Source organism: Cyprinodon variegatus, unplaced genomic scaffold, assembly GCF_000732505.1.
Source record: "Cyprinodon variegatus isolate N-32 unplaced genomic scaffold, C_variegatus-1.0 Scaffold987, whole genome shotgun sequence".
Lineage (NCBI taxonomy): Eukaryota > Metazoa > Chordata > Actinopteri > Cyprinodontiformes > Cyprinodontidae > Cyprinodon > Cyprinodon variegatus.
In genome coordinates, this window is record NW_015151440.1 from 58770 (window position 1) to 82110 (window position 23341).

A 23341-nucleotide genomic window follows, 5' to 3' on the forward strand; every position below is an offset into this window, starting at 1 on the left:
TCAAGCAGGACAGAACAAAACATATCTGTGATTCCTCGTGTCTAAAAGGACTTTTGATGAACCAGGTTACATGTTACAACACTGAAAGTGTTCCAACTTTTTTTTTTTTTTTTAAATACATCCTGTACTCATAACTCCCCATCCTGGCTTCCTGTCTAAAGGCTTATTAAAGCTTCTGTCTGTTAGAAGCTACAAAACCTTCACTCTGAAACTGTTTAAAAGGAAAGGGTAACAAAAGTAAAATTATAAATGTATTTATGCTCATTTTTTATGATGTACAGATGAATGAAATGCTTTGAAATGAAACATGCTTTATAGTTAAATTAATGCTTTCTCATTTGACCAGATTTATTTTATTATTTTAGCGTTTAGCCGTCTCCATCCTCTGAGCAACAGCTTCATGAAAAGGCCAACAATGATGCACCTTAAAAAAAAAAAAAAGTATTGATAGTATGAAATGTAAACTCCACCTGGAGTTAATGTATAAAGGTGTAAAGAACGGGGCGGATGTATGATCACTCTGGTGCCGCTACTTCTCATTAAATGATTTTCCATTAAGTTGAATGGTTGAGCTTAATGTGAGGAGCACTGCAGAGTGCATTTAGACATATTTTCTCCCGTTCAGATGGCCTCGCTTTGATTAACGGGTATGAACTGGTTTCAACCAGTTTGTTTCCGATCTTGACCAGAACGATGGCCCCACCCAGTTCATCCCATCATAGCTAAGAAGACTGAATGCTGTATCGATCTCAGTTTAAGTTCAGAATTACTGTATTGCCCATTTCAGAATTTAGTGCCTTTTTTGGACAGTAGACTGTTCTGTAATTAAGATGTAGTATATAAACATTTTTTGTACAGTTTCTTTGTCCATTTTTTTATCTTGTGTTTATTTTAGTATGAGATATATATATATATAAAATGTACAAGAGAATAAAGCTATATCATGATATCCATTCGACTGGTTACTTAAGAGAAAATTGAACATCTTTATTTTCAAATAAATAAACATTCTAAGCAGTCAGCTTGATCTTAAATGCATAATAAAAAACAAAACTAAATAGACCAGACAATATTCCTTAAATTTCCCCATTCCAGACATGTTCATACACAAAAAAAACCTAAAAGAATCAACACATTCTTGGCAGGAAGACGAAGACATTTAAAGCTGATGCATTAATATTTGTATAATTTGTGTGCAAATTTATCTATATTTAAAAACAGTCTTTGAAAAACCAGGAAGATCTCATGGGAAAAAGCTTCCAGGTTTGCATATGATCAAGGCACACATTTGAGCAGTAGTCAAGGCACAAGAATAAGGCTGCAGCATCAACTCGCATGCAGCAAATACACAAACGTCATCAGCAAACAGTGTAATGTAAAAAGACAAACGCACCTTATAAAAACATTGCTTTAGAGTTTGAGTTAGTCTTTCAATGTGCTCATTCCACAGTATCAAACCTTCAGCCTTGTGCCAAGTTGAGTTCTGAAGGTTCCTCAACATTCTCATCACCCTCATTTCTTGCACCTGGCATTTTCTTAAGGTTAGCCGTAGTTAGAAGAATGCGCTTTTGGTGAGGCTTTCATCGTCTCTAGAATACTTGTCTGCAAATGTCAGTAAGTGATAGCAGCTCTCAAAGCGAAGGGCAAGATCCTGAATCTTATCCTGCCCCCCCCCTCCGTCCTTTACAGCAGATCTTTCAAGAGTTCCATGATTTGCGGTTCTCTCCTCTGCCGCGGCCGGATGGAGCGGTCTCACCTTTGGCCAGAGCGGTAAGGGCTGCCAGGTTTGGACTGGATCCGGACAGGTTGGCACTACGCCGCTTCTGCTTCTGGCGTTGTCGTTTGGTTCCGCTGCGGGTAATTCTGTCAGGTCTGACGAGGACTCCGTAACCAGGGTTACAATGGAAATAGTGCTTCCCACCCACCGAACCATCATTCTTCCCTGAAAAAGAACCAACAGAGATCCTTTAGAGATTATTCTGAGAAGAATAAAGCAGGTAAGTAGGTAATAAAGTAGATCTAAGCGTTTCTCACCTGCTGGTACCTCCAGTTCAACTCCAACCCAGGTACCATCTGCAAAATCTGTGGGCCCCACGTAGCGCACCGTGCCGCTCTTATTGGTCCCCACGGTCACAAACACCCCTTCTTTCAACCAGTCAGGAAGAACACTGGAAGCAGCTTCGTCTCCCTCCTCCAAATCTGAGATGCTTTCCAGGCTCTCTGCCGGCACAGACAGGTCCAGTCCTGTGCCGAGGCTTCCAACCCGCCCCATCTGTGCTGGTTTACCACCTTCTTCTTTCACAATCTGCTGGAAGGACTTGAGGTCTGAGGACTTTACTTTCTGGATCTTGAAGGGGTTGACTGCTGTTGAACTGGACTTGGAGGGCCGAGCGGAACTGGTGGCAGAGTTAGTGGGAGAATCAGAAGGCTGTTTGGGTTGGACAAGGACACCGTTTGTATCGGAGGGATCAGACGATGATTCTCCTCGGGGTGAATTAGGGCCAGACTCTTGATTTGGTGGCGCAGTCGTAGCTGGGTTGACATTTGGAGCCGGTTCTTCAGTACCCTCAGAGGATGCACGGTCTTGTTCCAGGTGTTGTGAAGGGACAGATTCCAGCAGGACTTCATCCTGTTGGTCAGCTGTTTTAGTGGTGAGGGACCGCTCACAGGTGTCCTCATTTATATCGGACATATCAAGATGTGTTGTTGGAGAACCAGAAGGACCCGTCTTCTGGATTCCTTCTTGTTTGTTTCCATAGTTCTGTTTGGCCACTCCCTCGGTGTGGTTCTCTAAACCTTCAGACTGTTTTAGTCCGGATCCATCACTCGTGTTTGGGTTTAGTGTGAGCTGGTTTTCTGTATCTGGAGCAGCTTCTTCCTCACCCTTTACTTCCACTGACAGAGATGAGTTTGGCTCCTGCTCCCTCAGATCTGACTCTATCAGAGTCGTCTCCTGACTGAATGGATCCTGGTCTGGCTCTTTAGTTAAACCTAGACTCTCAGCTGAGAACTCCTCCGCCTCTTTATCGTCTTCCTCCAGCTCCAGGTCCCAGCTCAGTGTGTAGACGTCCGAATGCCTCGCTGCCGACATGTTGGACAACCTAGATGCTTCGCTAACCAAGCTGGGGTCCTCCACGTTTGGGATGATAGGAGGTGGGAGCGGGACGGATCTGTGGATCTCCTTTTCAGCATCTGCTGGACCGGCTTCCTGTAAAACCCATCAGAACAGTTAGCCTGACAGTGATATTTGGAGGTATCTTTGGGTCTTATTCACACTTTTTATCCTAAGGTCCTACGTTATAAAAAATATGATTAAAAACATTAACTTTAATACTTCCACTTTAATTAGATTTAATATTTTTATGTCAATTAAGACATTAACAGAAGTTGATTTATTGTTTGCAGTTCTACACAGAAGTATGTAATATTATGGTTTGGGCTTTCTTGGCTAGAAGCCATGTAGAACTGGATGATAAATAAGAGAAATACAACAGGATTATTTATGTTTTGGACAGACATTAATAAAACATTTTTAAACAATTAATTTGTGAATCATTTCAGGGATGGTCCACCAACCAAAACTACTCAAAGACCCAATAAAACACAAAAGAACAACATCTAAAGCTCTACAAGCCTAATTCTTTTCTCCATTCAGGTCAGAGTTTATGGTTAAACATAAAACTAACTGGGATCCATGGACGATGTCATAGATAATCCCAAAGACTAGGAAGACTAAAAGCCCCCAATATTAGTAGTCAGACAAGGTGGAGGCGGTGTGTTGATCTGGGCCTGTGCTGCTGCCACACAACCTGGAAAATGTGTCAAAATCCACCATCAGTTTGTGGTCTTCAGCCCAAACATACTGTACAATGTTTATGATCTCATCACAACAGCAAGAGAACCCCAAAATGATGACCTTTGACCTAAAAAAACAAAAACACACACTGGAACCAGTTCACTTTTTTAAATGGTCCATTCCAAGCCTGGGCTTAAATTTAATTGTAAGGCTGACAAGTCGCTATGAACAGACCAGTTATGCTCAAAACCCCTCAGATGTGCGTATATTATTATTAGAATTATCCTGCAAAGAGCAGACCAAATAGAAAAGACTCATTACCAGTTATCACCAATGATTGATGGCAGCTTTTGGAATAAGGTGCTAATTAGCTTTAGGGGTGAATTCCTGCATCACATCTATTCAGGCTGGTTTAGATCTCTGCCTTTACTCTATAAACAAATTCATAAAAAAAAAAACAATCCTTTCCCTGGAAGTAAAACATGACTAATGGATCTCCTGCCCCTTGGATGAAGCCATTTCAGAACTGGAGAGCTCCTTCATGGACGCCATGCAGCTCTCACCCAGAGGTTACCCATTTTTTCATTGGCTAGATGCAGGACAATGACACTCCAATTAACAGAGTTGTTCCTTTTGTTGATCTCTTAAAGAATGCCCTTTAACAAAACAAAACAACATCACATTCTGCCATTTTGTTTTTTCTTTCTTTCCATTTTTGGGAAACCACAGCGATGTTACAAAAAACTCTAGATGGAGTTTTAAAGCAGTATAGAAACTAAATCCAATGTAATTTACAAAAGGCAGAACAGACAAGCTGCTGTACCTTAGGTGCACAATGAAGCGTCATCACAGATCCTTCTTCCTATCATTAGACTTTATAATCTGCGTCTCCCAAACAATCAATATGTTCCTGCTGTGATTCGAAGTATTTTGTTTTTATTCCAAATAATCGGTTCCAATTTGTTTGATGTTCATCAGACCTGAAGCGCTGTCTGGGTTAACAGGAGGAACTCACCAGCTGCTGGTGCTTAGACATGTCCTCTTCCACACTGGCCGACTGCACCACGATGCGGGGAAGACTCTGGGACTGAAACAAAGTAGCAGATGTTAACATCTGTTCAGATAAGAACATGGAAAGGCCTTAAACCTACAGCTTTCAGCCCATCATATGAAACTCCTAAGCTGCAGTTCTATATTCAGCTCCGATCCGGCCGTGCCTGAGGCGTTTACTAAGGAATCCATTATTCCCCTCATTCCAACCATCAGCAGGAGGGACGCTGATATTAGACGTTCAAAGTGCAATTAGGATATTTGCTGCTTAAATCACGGATAATCAGAATTAACTGGCGAATCAGTCGAGATAATTGCATCCTAATGATAATTGTTTGTATTCATTTATCTCATTATAGAATTCATGTTTCATGCAACTTCCCTGATTTGCTCCCCAACCGTTTCCCCAGAGAATGAAGCCATCATTTTCTGTCTCGCCGTCGTTTGAAGCTAATAAAAATCAAAGCGTAGAGGAGAGGCTGATTGGTCTGCCCACACGCTGCACTCCACTCATCTGCAGTTTGATTTAGAGCAAAGTTTTCATCTTGAGGAGAACATGGACCTACGAATGGGACATCAGAGAGCAGGTCATAAACGTCTATCCTACCCGCCCATGGCTCTGGACCAGAAACCTGCAAAGTAACAACAGGTGAGGATCACAGCGGCTGTTTGTCCTCTGGATTCCCTTAAATATGAAACCGACAAATAAAATTCAGAAGAACACAGCTGCAGAATAAATCAAATAATTGTCATCAGTTCTACTGTTGTATATTCATCCTTTAGCAAAATGATGACGGAAGGACTCTTCCTGCCCTTCAGCACTTCTGGAATCATTTGCTGCTCTATACGTTTTACTTCTAAAGTCAGGTTTCACATTCCAGCTCAATCCTAATAATTAATGCAGACCCCGATATCCTCTAAAGGCAATTAAGTTTCCCTCAGAGAAAAGGGTCTGAATACTTTAGCACACATCACTATATCACAGTTTAAATGTATTGTTTTCCTACTTCACCGTACACCACTATGTTGGTCTTTCAGATTAGATTCTAATCAAATAGATCTATATTTGCGGTTGTGAAAGTGAAAAAGTTTAAAGGGGTGTGAATACTTTTGAAAGCTTCTTTATTCTCATGTAATGAAAGCATAAAGCATTAGTCATGCTATGAGCTGCCAAACCTGTGTGCTGACTAGATCCTCTATATGTGGACATTTTTCTACCATTCTATGTTTATAAATCTTCCTATCAGCTGTGAAACTGATCAATTAGCTGTAATCAAAGCTTCAAACTGAATCAAAATAATAACCCAGTCTGTGCGTGGACCTCAGACGCTGTACTGCCGCCGTCTGGCGGGTTTTCACTCCAACCCGACACCTCCGCTGGCGTTTCTATCAATAGGCTCCCACCATGGCTGAAGGTGCTAATCAGTCAAACCAGCTGCAGTGAGAAACGCTGCAGACCACCATGTTGCAACGAGACGTGATTCTAAGACGGCGAGCTCCTGATGAGCCGCTGAAGCTCAGCTGGGAGCAAAAACACCTCCAACCTGTGAGCTGATTACATCCCTCGCTCTGCTCCCACCGTCCTCCGCTGTAGAACTAGAGGACAGAGAACTGGATCCAGAAAAATGGGACTCTGAGGTTTAGTCTTTGATCTACAGAGTGTTGCTAAGGTATTCACACCCTGGAAGCTGAAGGGTGACGTCCCTCCCAGTCTGGAAGCCCTTTTTTTAAGCCTTTAACATTTTTAACGTGGATTTATTCCAGCAAACATCAGCTTCCCATAGCATGACGCTGCCACTGCCATGCATGCTGTGATGGTGGGTGCAGGTTGATGGTTTTTTTTTTTTTTGTTTGTTTTTTTACACTTACACATTTCTAATTAAGGTCTATATTAGAAATAATGTTAAAAACTCTACAATAGTCAAAATTGTAATTTTCTTTCTCTTTTTCTTTTTCATTTACAGGATTCAGAAATTTAAAGAATATGATTAACTGCGGTTACTATGGGATGCCTAGTGTTAGAAATCACACTTCTTTATGTAACTGATGTCCTGAAGCCTTTTTAAATGTGAAAATATTTGATTACTGTGACATGCAGACACAGCTACCCAAGAAAGGCTAAAGAAGTAATAAAGAGGCTTTTAATCCTCATATCATCATAGCGCCACAAAAATATTGTGATAAATTGGAAGTCCGTGTTGCCCAGCCTTAACTCGTCCCTTTGAGGCCTTCAGAAAATAGCAGATTATTAATGAGGGGACATAAAAAGACGACTGGTTGCAGTGGATTTTATTTAGGGCCGTCAGAATAGGAGGATTACCATCCAATGATGTGGGTGTGAATACTTTAGGAAGCTTTAAACTGCCTTTATTGTAAACCTCTAAGGTCTCCTGTTTGTCTGGGAGTCAGAGATCCACCTTTAAATCTGAAAAGGCTTTACAGACTTTAACGCTTTGATACAATTTCTGAGGTTTAATCAGATCCTCATCTACATAAGCCCCGTTTCCATGGCAACTGAACAATGACACCAGCTGCTGATCAGATGAGGAGATGTTGTAGATCTGGGCTGTGGTTTGAAACCTTGGGTTTTGGGGGGGGGGGGGGGGTGGTTTGAAACCTTGGGTTTATCGGGGGGGTTTACCTGCTGAGGGACGGCGGTCTGCTCGTGGTCCTCCTTCCCTCCAGGAAGCAGAGACTTCAGCAGCTTGGGAACGGCCCTCACTGGGGGGAGATGAGAGGAAAGCTCTGAGGAGGGGAAGGTGGTGTGGGGGGGAGGTGAGTGCTTTTATCAGGCGTACCCGTCTCTGCGTTCAGGTTCTGGGACACGCTGCTGGCCAGCGTGCGTCTGGATGGAGGAGGCGCCGCCGACAGGTCCTGATGGCTCTCCCAGCCCTGGAGGGGATCAGGAAGAGGAGGTTTCAGCTTCTCTAGCCGCTGACAGTACAGCACAGACTCATGATGTCACAAACTCAATTATCTAGGTCTTAAAATAATGATAAAATACATGAAATTAAATCTGAGGTGTAGATTCCTACTCAGCCTCTCTGATATCAGAACATAAAGCACAGCAAGTCTGGTATGGAGGGGACCAGGATATGTTCAAATATGGCGGTTCTGGACCAAATGTACCAGGGGGGCCAGGAGGGGGCAGCGTGTTTTCATGGGGGCACGGAAAAGCATGCAATAAAAAACAGGGCAAAGGATTCAAATATATTAAGAGATCTGCATGAAGTAAAATTTCTATTCAATTAGGTAAAATTAAAATTCTATGTCTTATTAGGTTAATATACATTCAGAATTTAGGAATTTTAAATATTTTTGGCTAAATTTAAGTTAAAATAACCATCTTCTATAAAATCTGTATTAGAACTCTAGAAAAAACTAAAATTCAGCTGTTAAAAAAAAAAAAAAGTAGTTTTTTATTGTTTTGAAAATAACATTTAGCGGATGAAAACTAGGATCCTATGTCAATCCCACCGAAGCTATCACCTTATTGTTTTTAAAGAATTAGTAAAACAGAATTTGTAAAGTAAAAAAATGAAAAAGATCCAAAGGGCCCATCAGTAACCATGTCTGTTCCAGCGCAGATCATCAGAATTTCTTTGAGTATAATGTCTTGAGTACAGGGTCCATAACTGTCTAGAACCGCCCCTGTGTAAACCTAACCCACTGAAGCACAGCGGTGGAAGCATCATGCTGTGCGGATGCGTCTTCCTGTTTCAGAGCTGAAGGGAAATTAAGTGAGCTTCTGATGACGTGTTTCAGATGGAGGGCAGGAGGTGAACCGATAATGGTAACCGTAGAAGAGAGCCAGAATCACAGGGATTATATATATATGTATGTATGTATGACTTGTATTTCATAGAAATCTGATTGTTTTTTTTACAGGTTTTTGAACGGCTGATTAAAGCCTCTACGCCTAGAGGAGAAAAGCTGTCAGCAGGAGTGGGAGCAGAACCTCAGCGATGGTCTACAAATGATTAATAGTTCATTCTACCTACTTAATGATAATGAAAAAGCTCAGGGAAACTTAAAAAAGCATGTTTGAGTGAAGCATCAGACATCTTGATTCTGAATGGAGAGCTTCCTACCGCTGATGAGGTGTTATTACTCCACCAAGGTCATGTTTTCAGTTGTCTGTCTGTCTGTCTGTCAGCAGGATTCCATGAAAAGCTCAGAACAGATTTTAATGATTTATTTTTACCAGATGTGCGCCTCACCGTTTTGTGATGAATTATAGGGATATTTGGTGGAACAAGCAGTTCCCCCTTAAACCAGAGGGAGGCAGCAGTGATTATTGACAGCCTCAGCTTCAGATTTAAAGAAGTCCAGAAGTATTATATATATTAAAAAAAATAAAGATAAGCCATGCCTCGCATGAGCCTCGATCAAAGAAAAATGAATGAATGAAGGTGAGAGCAGAACAGACACCAGAGGCTGCACACACACTGTACCTTATTTATTTACACATTTTAACTGAATTTTTACCAGATTAATTAATTCAAATTTGGTAATGATCCAGATCATGTGCGAGTTTTAGCTACAGGCTTGAGTCACAATATGGGTCAGAATCTGCTGCTTGGAGGAGATCTGAGTGATCTTGTTTTTTAAGGTTTTTACCGTTTTTACCATAAGAATGAATTTTGAACCTTTTTCTGTTAGAAGAATTGAAACAGCCATTAACGGTTCAAAAGGGGCATTTCTTTTCTCATAGCTACGTCACTTCCTGCCCTCCACCTGATATGTGACATCACTCTGTTGGTCTGTCACATAAAATCTAAAAGTTTAGGGTTGAAATGAAACCAAAGGAGAAAAAAATAAAGAACCTAGCATGGCAGCTCAAAGGTCGGCCGTAGTGTAACCGTTCAGGACCAGAGAGACGAGTAAAGACGGTTTCTACTGAAGTTTTTCTCTTTGTTGGGTTTGATTACTTTAGGATAGAAAGTTTTTAATAAAACGAAACATACTAATATGTTTAGGTTCTTATATAAACTGAGAAGATAAACAATATTAAAACATTTTGAGTGTTTGCAACTAAATAATTCATAATTTCATTACCCAGCTGAAAAAAAGAAAAATAAATTAGATCTTAATAATTTGCGTTTTGTCAGATTTGTAGGTCAGTGAAGAGATCTTAAAGTTATAGAAATGACAGTGGTAGCAGCAGGGAGGTTCTCACCTTGAAGTAAGCGAGCCTCTGATTGGAGGAGCAGTAGAGGTCCAGACTGCTGGCTGACAGCTGGTTAAACAGTTAGATGGAAGCATGGTTAGGAGTTAGTGAGCCCAGATACAGCGAGAAACAACAGAGCAGCACCAAGTTTAAAAGCCCACAGTCCGATTCAGCCTAATTCTGATGAGCCAACCTTCTACAGTCAGACAGGAGTTCTGGTGAAAGCTGAAGAGAACCAGAGCTAACATCAGATGTGTGGTGAAAACGGTCTAACGGGCTGATCTACTAAAAGGCATCTGGGTATAAAAACACCAGAGAATCAGAGCAAAGCTGATCTAATAACCAGCTGTGAAATTTAAATGTTCAGCTGATCAACAGAACGGGCAAAACGCCGGGAGGACGTAATGCAAATGTGACAGAGAAGTTAAATCCTAGAAACTTAACATCATCAGAAATAACTAATGTAAGAAAGTGCAGCACTGATGATTATGAAGGTTCTCTCCTCCCACAGAGTGGAAACATCTCTGTGTTCCTGACGGGTAAAATCTGTTATTCCATAAACTTATTTTATAAAATAATTACATTTTCTATCCGGTGTGTTGCTGGAAATCTGCTTCTGCAGCTTTCAACAAGATAAAAGCAGAGTTTCCTCTTCTGTTTTTTTCTGTATGGCAGTTCTTATTTACGTTCTCCTCAAACCTAAACACACTAACATCATCTTTAAATGTAAAAAATAAAACAAAACAGAAACTCTCCATAAAATGAAAAATAGAGTTTTGTGCATCTTGGAAGGTGAGAGAGTGATGCTTTCAGAAAACGGCCTTTCTAGAGTCGTAACCTGCACTGCAAAAACGATCTAGAAATCAGCAAAAATGTGTTAAATTCAGTGTATTTACCATTAATTTAAGTAGGTAAATAAGATTATGTGCCAATGGAATGAGCATTTTTACTCTTAAACTAAGATAATTAAAAAAAATACACTTGAAATAAGACAATGCAATTGTTTTTATCTTATTTATATGTCTCACTTACCTCCTCAAATCAAGAAAAAAATGCACTAATTGTAAGTTTTCAATTTTTTGCAGTGTGACTCTAAATCCTTACTCTATGGGGACCTTTCTGCTCCACATTCACACCTGTTATCTGTTGCTCCTGATCTGATCAGGCCCTTTAGCTCCTGCTAAAGCTGAAAGGTTCAGGGAAACTCAGGGAAAGCCTCGTTCTTCCTGTTCAGTACCTAAGGTGATTTGGGATCAGGTGTATGTTGAAGCCCAGTTCGAGGTCTTACCCGGTCTACGTTTGGAGAGCTCAGGCAGCGTCTGGCAGGCTTCCCTCTGACCGCCAGCTGCTCCCTCACAGTGACCTCCTGCTCACATTCACACACAGGAAGAGGTTTTGGTTCATTAAAAACCAAATGGCCGTTATTCTTTCACAGGATGGATTGAGGCTGACCGCGAATAGACACTAATCACTCAGGGTTTGAGGGAGAAGCTGGAGGACAGGCTGCAGATGGAAACAAGGTGAAGGACCAACAGAGAAATGTGAGTCTGAGCTGTGGACCTGTCTGAGTCGATCCAGGGTCAGGATGTTCTCCACAGCCAGGACGCTGCGCAGGTACTTCTCTATGGCCGCCTCGCTGTCTGCCGACTGCTCGTCCTCGGCGCTGGCAGCCAGCCTGGCCAGCATCTCCCTGTCCTCTGGACCGTGGATGTCCTACAGGAAGGAAACCAGTTAAACACCTCTGCTAACTAGATCTATGCAGGCTGCTTGTTAAAACGCAGCACCAAGCAACAGGGGTGGACCAGAGATTCCATCCAGGCTACGGGGAGAACAGGTCAACAACATTTAGAGGCGTCGAATGGAGAATTTTAAGTGACTAAGCACGGTGGAGGCAGCATCATGGTGAGGGTCTGTTTTACTGCTAACATTAGGTTTAGAGACGGTGAAACGCGCTAACATTTAGTTGCTACTGATGCAAACATTGGTCACATATCGAGCAGCAGATGCCTGGTTTCTCTGCAGCTTCACTTTATTTCTCCTTTCAATCTCGGTTTTAATTCTAGCATCTTTCTTTGTGAAGCTGTGAAAGATACTGTGTGAATAAAATGCTTTTTTTCCTTAATTGATCTCACATTGAAAAAATTGACCTGTGCATTTAACCCTTCCCCTCTGGGAACAGTGGGCTGCCATCATGGGGGGCCAGGGGAGCAGTGTGGGGTTAAGGGTCTTTGCTCAGAGACCCACAGTTGCAGTCTGTGGGAGTGGGGCTTGAACCTCATGATCCAAGCTCCATGCCCTAACCACTAGGCCTCCACTCCTCTCTTACTTAGGTTCTTAAAAATGATTTAAATGTGAATAAATCAGAAGTTTGGGATGTTTAGCATCGACTCTGTCCCAGTGGAAGTGAAGGAATGGGTTAAGGAACAGCTCTGTCTCCTGGTAACAGACGGACCTTGTTACCAGTCTAGATTAAACAGTTTCGGGTTTCTTACTTACTCCTGGGATGTTGGAGACGATTTCAAAGGTGACTCCACAGCCTGGGATGGTGCTTCGCTGAGACATCCTCTTCAGGAGGCTCTGAGCGAATCCCTGCCATGGATACACAGCTTTTATCTCTCAGCTGGTGGATCCCCTAACATGACTCTGGGTCGGCTTATCCTCCGTCCACCCACCTGCTTCCCCGTCACGTTGACACATATGCGCTTCCTGAGGACCAGCTCCATGTGTGCCGGGTGGCTCAGCTCCACCACGGTGCGGACGGTCAGGAAGACCCTCTGATCGGGGGACGCCGCTCGGCTAAGCTGAGGACACTCGTGGATGGTGGAGTCCCAGGAGGCCTCCGCCTTCACCTGCAGCACAGTCAGGTTGGTGATTCAGGAGCAGATGAAGAAATTAAACAGAAGAAAGAGGGAGGGGGGGTCCGCTCACCTCTGGATCAAAGTGTTTAACTATTTGAAGGTCAAAGAAGTCGTCTTCATCTTCACCACTGAGCACCGCGTCCAGCCCCCCCGCCAGAGGGGCCGACAGCCTGGACTGAAAATCATCAGCTGGAGGCAGGAAAACAAAAATATTTATTTCCCTAAAAATGATGGATTCATTTAGATTATTTGATGTAAAGAAAGGGAGACGAACCCACCGCTCAGATCTAGGAACAGGACAGGAATGTGGGTTTCCATTCCAGGAACAGGAACCCTGTGAATGAAACCAGATCAAACACCTGAGACGCTGCAGAGCATTTACAGACGCTTTGGTCAGCATCACATTTAAGGACCTTTAAAGGATTCTTCAGGATCAATTTCTCTAAATTCAAGGACAACAAACAGCAGCATGAACCCACTGCTACTACTGACATGTCCCCCAAAAAAGATTTAAATGGAGAAACTTTGATTAGAATCGAGGAAGTAAAGGGATCGCGCAGCTTTCATTGATATCATAATATTCATAATTGAACAGATACATTTTTAACTCTAATTTATATCAATATTCATCTATAACATCTATATTTATATGTCTAGAGATGGTGATATTAGGTATTTTGACTTGAATAATTTTCCTTTTTTTTTTTTTATTATATGCTGTTGCAGTACGACTAATTAAGGTAACCAAAGTGGGACCCCCACCTCTCTACCGGGGCTCCTGGGATGCCGCTTCCAGCTGACGGGACGAGCACCGCGTTCCTCTCCTCTGTCAGGGTCAGGCGACACTCTAGCAGCTGGGACTCCCTCTCTACGTCGTCCTCCGTCTTGTCTGCAGATAAGGACAGATGGACGACATTTTTTAACAAAAAAACTGAGCCGAGAAACTGGTTCAGACTCTGCAGGAGGAGCAGACGGGATCTTCCAGTGCAGGAAGGGTTAAGCATTATGTTTAACAATAAAACACACAGAATAAATCCACTGGTTTAGATGGACACTGGGGAATATGGGGTTAAAAAGCACAATTATTATTTACTAAAGAAAATAATGAAATCTAGAATTAAACATTTAAAAACTAGACTTTGCACAAAAATAACAAACAGTGACAAATTTAGAAAATTAAAGCTACATTTGTAAAGAGAATGGGCCTAGTTTCTATTTTTATCATAATGCTTTAATACCAGTTTTCTAGTATGTACCCCAATACGCCAGCAGAGGGCAGTACAGCAGTCAGGTCATTAGTGTTGCAGCAGGGGTCTGTCTGTCCTTAGAGATTCTATTTCTTCTTTTAGTCATGCCTCCTGTATTTAAGTCATATTACATCAAAGGCTAAAACTACAACCAAAACAAAAAAATTAAATATTTTCACAAAATAAAAAACTAAACTAATGAATTCTAAAACAAAATTAGAAATTAACAGAATTCTAAGTCAAGTAAATAAAAATAAAAATCTATGAAAATGTAAAAACTATTTAAATCTTGCTACTGATAGTTTCCATAAAAGTTTATTGATTACATGCAGAGAGATGTTTATGTTTGCATCCATTCATCCATTCAGCAGCCATGTCTCCAGAACACTTGTTCATGTTTTCTTTGATCAGCTGTCAAAGGTTTGTTTTTCATTACATTAATTTGACATTTATGATGTTTAGGTAGTTTTTAATCGTGAAATCAAGGAAAAAAAAAAAATCAGCTCCAAAAATGTGTCCAAACAAAGAAATCAGCTGCATATATTGGTGATCGGTTAGACTGATGTAAAAATAATCTGCCTGAAAAAGTAGTAATGGTTGATCCCTAATACAGACATTTAAACGTTTTATCCACACTAATCAGAAACACATTCTGAAAACAGCAATAGCTGCATTTTCATTATCAAATTATAACTAAGAAAATTAATGGGCTAAATATAAACACTGCAATTTGAAAAAAAAAATACACGAGTTATCACCTGAAGAAACAAATTTATGTGCATTTTAATCATATTTCTTATTAAATTGAAAAACCGCAATTAAAAAAATTATGCATTTCCAAAGAGCAGAATATAGACATAGCTTGACTCACATTTATAATGATCCTCAGTTCTAAAAGCAGCTCAATATAACTAGTATTGATCTAAAAGAACGACTCGACCCGTCATAGTTTACAGTAGAGCAGGGGTGGGGACCCGCTAATTATATATATTGTATGAAATAGTGTTCTATCAAACTGGTCCTATAGTCACTCTATTACAGATGGAGTCATGTAACTAAAGTAATTTCTCCCTGGGATTATTAAAGTATTTCTGATTCTGATTCCTGGTTGATGGGACAGGTGTTGTGAATGAAACGGTGCCCAGCTTGAAAGAGCTCCTGTGTGTCTCTGAATGTGAGCATTGATGACTGAAAGACATCTTCTGCCTCCATTTATCTGTTTACTACAGCATGTTGGATTCATGTTAATGTGGATTTAAAGACATTTCAATTAGTGGAAAAAATTGCAGTGGGGAATATAAAAAAAAGTCTAATCAACCAAAACTTTCGCGACCCCAATGCAGTACCTCCTGTTGAAAACCTCCGGTCTAGAGTTTAGTTTATAGCGGCCCTCAGGGACTGCAACTGCCCACCCCTGGTTTAAAGGAACAGTTTGAATTGTGCATCGCGTATCAGAGATGTCTGTTTTTACCCGGCTTGGAGACGATCTTCTGCAGCTGCTGGTCCAGGTACTCCTGCCTCTCGGTGAGCGCGTTCAGCCACTGTTCCCTCATCCTCTCCAGGTCCGCCTCCTGCAGAGCAGGACACACATCAGCAGGACAGAAGCCATTTTACTCTGTTTTAGTTTTGCACTGATATGAACACTGACCTGGTAGCTGTCCATGTCTTCCCCTTCATCCTGAATGACAGTTCAGTAGAAGCTTAGAAATCAGTGGAGTGGAAATATGAATGCAAGGAACTAGAAGGGACTCACCCGATTGTTTTTGGGGACGGGCATCTGGCGAACCTTTACGTCCCCAACCGACACGGATAGAATGGAGGCGGCGATGAGCGGCATTGTTCCGGAGTCTGGTACCGGCCTCACCTCCACCCGGATCCGGTGAGACTGACCCTGTAAGGTTTATTCACACAGCCATGAGAACACCTTCTACTTCTCTCCCCCTCAAAGCGGCCCGGTCACCGTCACCTGTTTGAGCTGGAAGACGCCGCCAGTGCGGACGTCTTTGGCAGGAAGAACCTCCACGGCGGCGAAGTCTCCCGCCTCGTTCAGCTCCACCAGCTGCACCCACAGCTCCAGGCGCCGGGTCACCTCGCTCCACCTGCAGGAGAGAACCGGACCGTTCATCATCCCAGCAGGGCTCAGGGTTAGCATACCAGCGGAGGCGGTCTGGACCTCTCTCTGAGGGATCTGGTCTTAGCCTGAATCACTCCCAGGTCCCACAGCGCCAGGTTCCTGCGATGGTTGGCCTGTTTGTGTCCGTAAACTTCAATCGCCACGGCGCCGTCAGCCAGGAACTCCAGCAGATCTTCTGTCGCTGGAACCGATAACTCCTGAACGCAGAACAAAGGACCGTTTCAGCTCCAGGTTTCTCAATCATTTCTCTACATTCTGGACTTTTTCCCACCACCTTGGTGCTGTCAAAGACCACAGTGCACTGAGGGTCTCTGGAGGCAGACGGCGTGCTGGACGACGCCACCTCCGGAGCGGTGAAGACCGGCTCCTCCAGGCCCCAGAAGTGATACTGGCAGAAGACGAAGTTAGACAGGTGGCGAGGAAGACCGGTGGCCTGGAGGATCTTCACCTGCGGGAGATCAGGAATAAACGTTAGTGAAAAAAAAGAACAAATCAGAAAAACTAAGAGCCTTAAATCTGCCATCCTCTCACCACACAGTCCAGTTTGCGCTCCTGCTGCTCTGCTGTCGGGTCGGGGGGTCCGGCGCCGCTGTCCTCAGAGTTTTCAGTACCTCTCCACACTTCCACATGCAGACGGCCCGCAACCTCAAATTAAAAAACGTTCTTTATTGTAATTTATTCTAGTCAGAATAAGAATTTGGATTCAACATCTAAACAATAAATATTTAGAAATTCAATTTCTAAATGACAAATATTTAGAAATTGGGGCATTAGCAAATTGGAAGAACCTGATTAAACATTACTACGTTTAGTGATATAAATCATGTTTAATGATAATAATCACACTTCTTTATGGTGGCCTGAAGTCCATTTTAAACGTTTTATTTGCAGCATTAATTGTTTGTAATTATGGGCTATGATCGTGTGACATGCAGCCACAGATACACAGTTACCTGAGAATCGCTTCAAAGAGGTAATGAAGTATTTTTATCCTCAATTTTATCTATATCATAATAGTACCACTAAATATTGTTACAAGATTTTTAGGCCATGGTTAAGGGTCAAGTTCACAAGAGGAACAAAATCAAATTTTAACATTTAACTTTTCTGCCAGGGCATAAAAAAATCTATCAGATCTCAACTAATTGAGCAATCAATAAATAATTAACTGGATTATAGAGACCTTAAAACATGCATTTAGCTGACAGAATGAACCACTTAGAGCATTAATTATGTCAAAGTTATGAAAAAATATATAAATATATATTTTCAGAACTCCACAACTGGAAAACGTTACAAATTTCCCCTGGTTTCATTTGGTTTAAATCTTCTTTAAGGAACCCTCCGATTATTAATGATGAATCAACAAATTAATCGCGCTACAAAATAATAATTAGTTTCAGCCCTAATTTCAGCATTTTATTGTTTGATTGTACCAACTTGATGCCACCAGGGGGCAGTATCTGGAATGCGAAACCCTTTTTTTCCCTTTGGTTTCTATTGGTTCTATGTTTCTAAACTGCAAAGCAAACATTTGTTCTGTGCTAAAGTCAAACCCAGCCATGTAATATTATCCGTATTGTTTAATCTGTGTCTTTAATCAGTATTTACATGCAAATCAATCTGCATTAAAATAACCAGTCCTTCTGTAAACACAGTGAAACATGAAACCACATCATTTACTACAAAAATGACAGAAAGTCTGCGTTGGTGATGCTGCTCATGTATCCTACCTCTCCTTTCTGGTTGATGATGGGCACTGCATACTGCAGCTTAATGTCGTAGAACAAGCAGGCCAGGAAGACGTTGGCCACACCGATCAGACTGTGGTTCTCCTGCTCATCGAAGAAGGGGTCTTCATGCTTGAAGTATCTCATCATCTGAATCAGGAAGAAAAGGCTTTAATGCTGTCGTCCCGATTCAAAACGTCAGCCTGGTGTCTCTACTCACAGGGTTATCCTCATCCATGACCTTCCACTCCTGGTACAGGTCCCTCATGTCCACCAGCCGGTTCTCCAGCTTCTCCAGGGCCCAGATCTGCTTCCCTTTCCCTTTCCTACGGACCTGGATGGCCGGCTCACTCAGGACCGCATCACGCTGCAGCGACAGAAGCATCACTGCTTTTAACAAAACAGCTCCTGAATGGGAGATCAAACTGCACTGCAGCGGCAGGGGGCATTACCAGCTAACTCAGGCTCCATTAACCTGAGTTCAGTCTCCATGGTAACATATGCAGTGCAATAGGTGAGCTACAAAATAGCAGTTTCCTTAAAATAAGTGAATTATACTGAAATCATGAAAGTAAACAAAATTATCTTCCAATGAAAAAAGATTTTTTACCTTAGAAAAAAAAAAAAATACAATTATTTTATTTTAGAGGCTAAAATACTCATTTTAGTGGAATGCTCCTAAGAAGCGGAAACACTTGTTTCAACAAATGTTTACTTTTATTCTGATCATTTTATTTTGATACAACCTCCCATCTGACCAGGAGGTTGTTTCCACGTCTCTGATAAACGCAGGTGTTACCTTCCTGTTGGCGTCCAGGTTGGCAGCGGGTATCTGCAGGGTCACCACGTACTCCGTCCTCTTGTTTAGCTCTTCGGCGATGAAGCTGGCCTCTTCGGCCAACATTTTGGCCCGAACGATCTGCTGCCTGAGGCGCCGCAGGCTGCGGGTCATCAACGCTTCTCTGCAAAACAAAAGAAAATAAAGAAATAAATAAATGTTCCTTCGTGGGATCATTTCACATCGTATAGCCTTGGTTTACCGGTCTTCGCTCCAGCGCCGCAAACGTTTGTTAGACGACGGCGCGGCGGCTGATGCGTCTGAAAAGTGGGCGGGCCTTTCAGGAGTGAGGCGCTGTCGGAGCTGCTGCAGCTCCTGTTCGTACATCAGTCTCTGTCGCTCCAGAGCGCAGCGCTTCTCCTCCTCATGCTGCCTCTCCAGGGTCTGCAGCACCGACTGCAGGGGGTCTGGGAGAGGAGGAGGAGCCACAGGATGACGACATGTTTGAAAGACATCTGCAGCCTAAAGCTCCCCTCCTAACGGGCCTTCTGGGAGGCAAAGTGTGCAGACAAAATGCTGCACAGCCGGTCTCTTGTTTAAACTGGCATATATAGTCGAGCCGTTTGGCCTCTAAATATTTGCACAAGCTGCCTGAGGACGTTTGATAAGAGCGATTCTTTTCCAGCCCCTCATTCCAGCACTGAGGAGGTTTGCTGTGACTCACCGTTGGTGCCCATCCCTTTCATCATGACCTCGGTCTGGGCGAACTCATAGCTGAAGCTCAGGTCACTGGAGACGTCGCTGGTCGAGTCCAGATCCGCCTCCAGCTGCTCGGCGCTCAGGCGTTTCTGCATGGCGGCTCCACCGCCCTCGTCCTCGCCTGCCGCTCGCCCTCTGTGCCTGGGGAGGCTGATCCTGTAGATAGAGGAAGTTCATTAAAAAATATAGGAAGAAAAGCTGTTTGTTCTACCAAGAGGAAATAAACAAAAAGGTGAGATGTCAGAGTAATGAGCTGAAACCAACCGGAAGTAGTGGTTGTTTCCCCACAGGATTCTGTCACCATGATGCAGCTGGATCTGACTGGTGACTACCGCGCCGTTTACACAGGTCCTGCATCACCGACAATATTCACAATTAAACAAGATTCAAAGGACAGCAGTCTGTGGTGTGGATGGAGAATCAATGCTAGACAGCCAATAAAGCGAAGGAAGAAACTTTTCTATATGTCATACATGAATGCAGTGCAATCAAGTTTAGTGAGAGCGAGACTTTCAAGAGATAACAGGAAGGCAGAAGAAATTAATGTGAGGATCTTGTTTCTCAAACAAATAGAGGAACCTTTTCCTCTGAATTGGTTTAAATTCTACCACCGATGACCCAAATGTCTGAATCAATTATGCTAAAGCAGAGCGTGGTTGAAAACTACCTACATATAGTTTGCCATTACTAATGCTAACCTAAACGCAGATGAAGTAACTAAATCTAACTAAACCCTAAATCAATTTAATTTGATGATAAATTGGACAAATCAGCTTTCTTCACATCATTGCGAAAATCTTGATATAATTTTTACTAGGCCTAAAACCATCTCAACACTGCCCTCTATGGGTTTGTAGATGGCTGCTGCATGGGAAATTTTCTATTAGAGCAACACCGTGACTTTTGACCCAAATATTATCTTAATTTAAAATACTTGACGTGTATTTGTGAGTTTATAAGTATGAGAATTCAACTTGTACATCTTAAATCACTTGAGTTGGCCAACCACGTTGTGGCATTGTAGTTTAAGGCAGGACATATAGTTTATCTGAAAGCAAGAACGGCCGAACCAAAACAAACAGAAGTGTTGGAAGACGTACGTGAAATCAGGAAAAGTAAATTGTTGTGGTTTCTCATGGCGTCTGCTGCCATTTCATTTGTAGCCATCATTGGCTAAAACAAAACTTTAGAGGCCAGGAATCAGGTGTCGCTTTGCTCAAACATGTGAGCAGCCCCAGATTAATAATGTTTAAAACTAAACTTGGCTTCTACAGATGATCAATCTGGCTTGTCAGTTTAGTGACTGTGGCCTCATCTTTACCAGCAGATCCCTAACGTCTCGATCTGCTGGTCCACAGTGGTGCCACCAGATTCCAAAACATCGAGTTAAACCATTTAACTCCGACAGTGCACTGTTGTCAGTTGCTTTTAAGGAAGCCGAACCTGTTCTAATGCCCCGAGTGGCTAAAAGTTACATAGTGTTGCTATATAGCTGTAAAGCTTGGTTAACGTCTACGTCAAAGCCTGACATTCAGGTTTAACAGACGTTAGTTGCCCTCCAAGTTGGGAGCTTGTTACTTAACTCTGTGGAAACTTAAACATAAACGTATAAGTTATGAACACGCTGAAACACATTGGCACACGTCGACATACGGAGAGTACGTCGAGAAATGTTCAGCATGCTCAAACCTTCTCGACATATGCCAGTGTATGTTCATACATGGGCATAAGGTACAGGTAAGGAGTCTTATCGTTGACATACGGTAAGTCTAAATTACTCGTGATGTCTGGCATATCCAAAACCTATGAGTAACTTATCAAGAACTTTTCTCCAACCCATATTAAGGTATTTGACGTGTTCCAGATGATGACTGAATGTTTTTCTAACTCACAGCTACTGTTTAATGGCGTATTGGCAGCATTTTGGTATGAAAGGGAGTTCACAGGAGGAAAATCTCAGTACTCCTCCAGACTTCATCCTGATCATAAGGCAAGTGTGAAGGTGAGTGTGATGGATCCTCCCTGCGTTCACGCCCAAGGCCAACAAACCTCCTAGCAGACATGACGCTTTAATCTGCAGCGACTGCAAACCTACTTTCTTTTTCTTTATTCTTTTATTTTTATTTTTGTTGTACGGTAAACATCAGCTAGGTTACCACTATCAAAGACATCTTTTTATTGAGGCGTGCATTATGCATAAGTTAGACTGTCGCTGGACATAAGTTCTGGACTCCTTATTAATATGCTATGTATACACCCTAAAGGGAAAAAATACATAGAAAGAGAAAGAGAGATTCTGTGACATTGGTCATATGCTAGCAAGGTGTGACAGGGCCCTGATTCATGACAACAAACACAAGAGGATCTTTTATTAGTGACCAGACAACATACCGCGCCCCACGGTGAGGAGTGAGCACCACGCTGTTCTCCGATATGTCGATGACGCAGTGCTCTGGCTGGATGGCCATCCCACACAGCTGGACATCCTGCGAGTCGGCTGAGCCCACGCGAGCGTGATCCTGGCAACGGTACACAGCTGGAGGGTTAACTTCCTTTTATCCGAGCGGAAGATGTGCGTGTTCGGGTGGCGTACCTTGAGGTAGTAGACCAGCAGCTCGTTGAGGGCGGGGTCAGCGTTGAGGTTGACCAGGAAACACTTGTCTTCCACCACTCTGATGCCGGACGACTGAAGGGAGATACCCAGACTTTCCAGCTGCTTCTGACGCTCCTACAAGACGCAGAAGTTGACTGAACAGGTACTTTTCATAAGCGGAAAAAGGGAAACAACCTTGATATTAAGAAACGTAGAAAGGGCAACATTTTACCTGAGCAACAGCTTCTGTCTTGCGGAGCTTCTCCTCCCAGGAGACTGTCATCTCTTGGATTAACTTCTCAGACTCTTCCAGTCGCTCCTTCAGCTCAGGAGCTTTCATCGACTGTAGAAACACAGCAGCTGTATTTAATCTGACTAATCCTATGGCTCACCAAGTCTAAGTTCAGCGATGTGCACCTCCGCCTCTGTGAGCTGCTCCTTGAGTTTCTCCACTTCCTCTCGGAGCTCACGGATGATCCTGGCGTTGGGGTCTTCGTTGACCACGGCGTGGTTGACAATGCTCTTGGCCCTGTCTGCGTAACGCAAGGTGGACAGCGTCTCGTCGTAGTTGTCTGCCGCCGGGCTGATGGTGGCGACCATGACGGTGCGGCTATTACCTCCAAGGCTGTCCTGCAGATGCAGAATCCAAGCTCTCAGCAAATATGCTACAATGGATCTCATCCTGCAATGTTCAGTCTACAAGCATAGATGTTCTTTTAAAACTTGTGTTACTGAAGATTTATTAGTATTTAACAACAAAGCAAAAGGATTTGGGGCAGAACGTGCCCAAAGCATCACAGATCCGCCACTGTGCTTGATAGAGGCATTCCAAGTGTTTCTTGGCCCCACAGACTGGGATCTGCTTCACTCCCTAGAGTCCAGGCAGATCCTCCAGGCAGAGAAGCAGACATACGCTGGGCAGGTCCATGTAAAAATCAGTTTTTACAAACTGCGTACGGTTATGCGGCATTACAGAATAAAATGCCTGACCTGAAATGGCAGTCATATCAATCTAGGGTGACCAAACGTCCGTATTTCCCGGGACATGTCAATATGCAAGAGATCTGAAAAGCCAACTGGACTCCAAAAGTAAAGATAGTCTATTGATATGTTTGTTCGTTTTTGGTACATTTTCAGTTATTTTTGCTACACAAGAGGTATTTTTTGTTAATTAGCTCATTTGTTAAATTATTTTTTCCAATAGCCTACAGAACAGACATTATTTC

At 42.6% G+C, this 23341-nt stretch overlaps 1 protein-coding gene across 5 annotated transcripts in view; it reads right to left on the reverse strand.

Annotated features, from left to right (window-relative positions):
* Window positions 1-942: 942 nt before the first annotated feature.
* Window positions 943-23341, reverse strand: part of LOC107100558 (kinesin-like protein KIF13B) — a 42446-nt gene continuing 20047 nt past the window's right edge. For 2 of the 5 annotated variants that reach the window (XM_015399086.1, XM_015399085.1), the window contains exons 12-40: window positions 22533-22745; window positions 22348-22458; window positions 22116-22250; window positions 21914-22041; window positions 19787-19873; window positions 19488-19678; window positions 19026-19230; window positions 18785-18947; window positions 18206-18352; window positions 17989-18135; window positions 16787-16900; window positions 16530-16703; window positions 16295-16452; window positions 16088-16220; window positions 15875-16012; window positions 15770-15799; window positions 15593-15692; window positions 13637-13763; window positions 13153-13208; window positions 12945-13063; window positions 12689-12865; window positions 12513-12605; window positions 11577-11729; window positions 11305-11382; window positions 7645-7738; window positions 7488-7567; window positions 4812-4883; window positions 2035-3208; window positions 943-1942 (exon numbers count right to left, since the gene is read on the reverse strand). In XM_015399086.1, the coding sequence (XP_015254572.1) occupies window positions 1698-1942; window positions 2035-3208; window positions 4812-4883; window positions 7488-7567; window positions 7645-7738; window positions 11305-11382; window positions 11577-11729; window positions 12513-12605; window positions 12689-12865; window positions 12945-13063; window positions 13153-13208; window positions 13637-13763; window positions 15593-15692; window positions 15770-15799; window positions 15875-16012; window positions 16088-16220; window positions 16295-16452; window positions 16530-16703; window positions 16787-16900; window positions 17989-18135; window positions 18206-18352; window positions 18785-18947; window positions 19026-19230; window positions 19488-19678; window positions 19787-19873; window positions 21914-22041; window positions 22116-22250; window positions 22348-22458; window positions 22533-22745 (4842 nt within the window). In that variant the 3' untranslated portion in view covers window positions 943-1697. Of the gene's footprint in view, window positions 1943-2034; window positions 3209-4811; window positions 5479-7052; window positions 7427-7463; window positions 7568-7644; window positions 7739-9971; window positions 10086-11304; window positions 11383-11576; window positions 11730-12512; window positions 12606-12688; window positions 12866-12944; window positions 13064-13152; window positions 13209-13636; window positions 13764-15592; window positions 15693-15769; window positions 15800-15874; window positions 16013-16087; window positions 16221-16294; window positions 16453-16529; window positions 16704-16786; window positions 16901-17988; window positions 18136-18205; window positions 18353-18784; window positions 18948-19025; window positions 19231-19487; window positions 19679-19786; window positions 19874-21913; window positions 22042-22115; window positions 22251-22347; window positions 22459-22532; window positions 22746-23341 lie in introns of those variants that run through there. The other 3 variants (XR_001482023.1, XM_015399087.1, XM_015399088.1) reach the window with 3 other exon arrangements.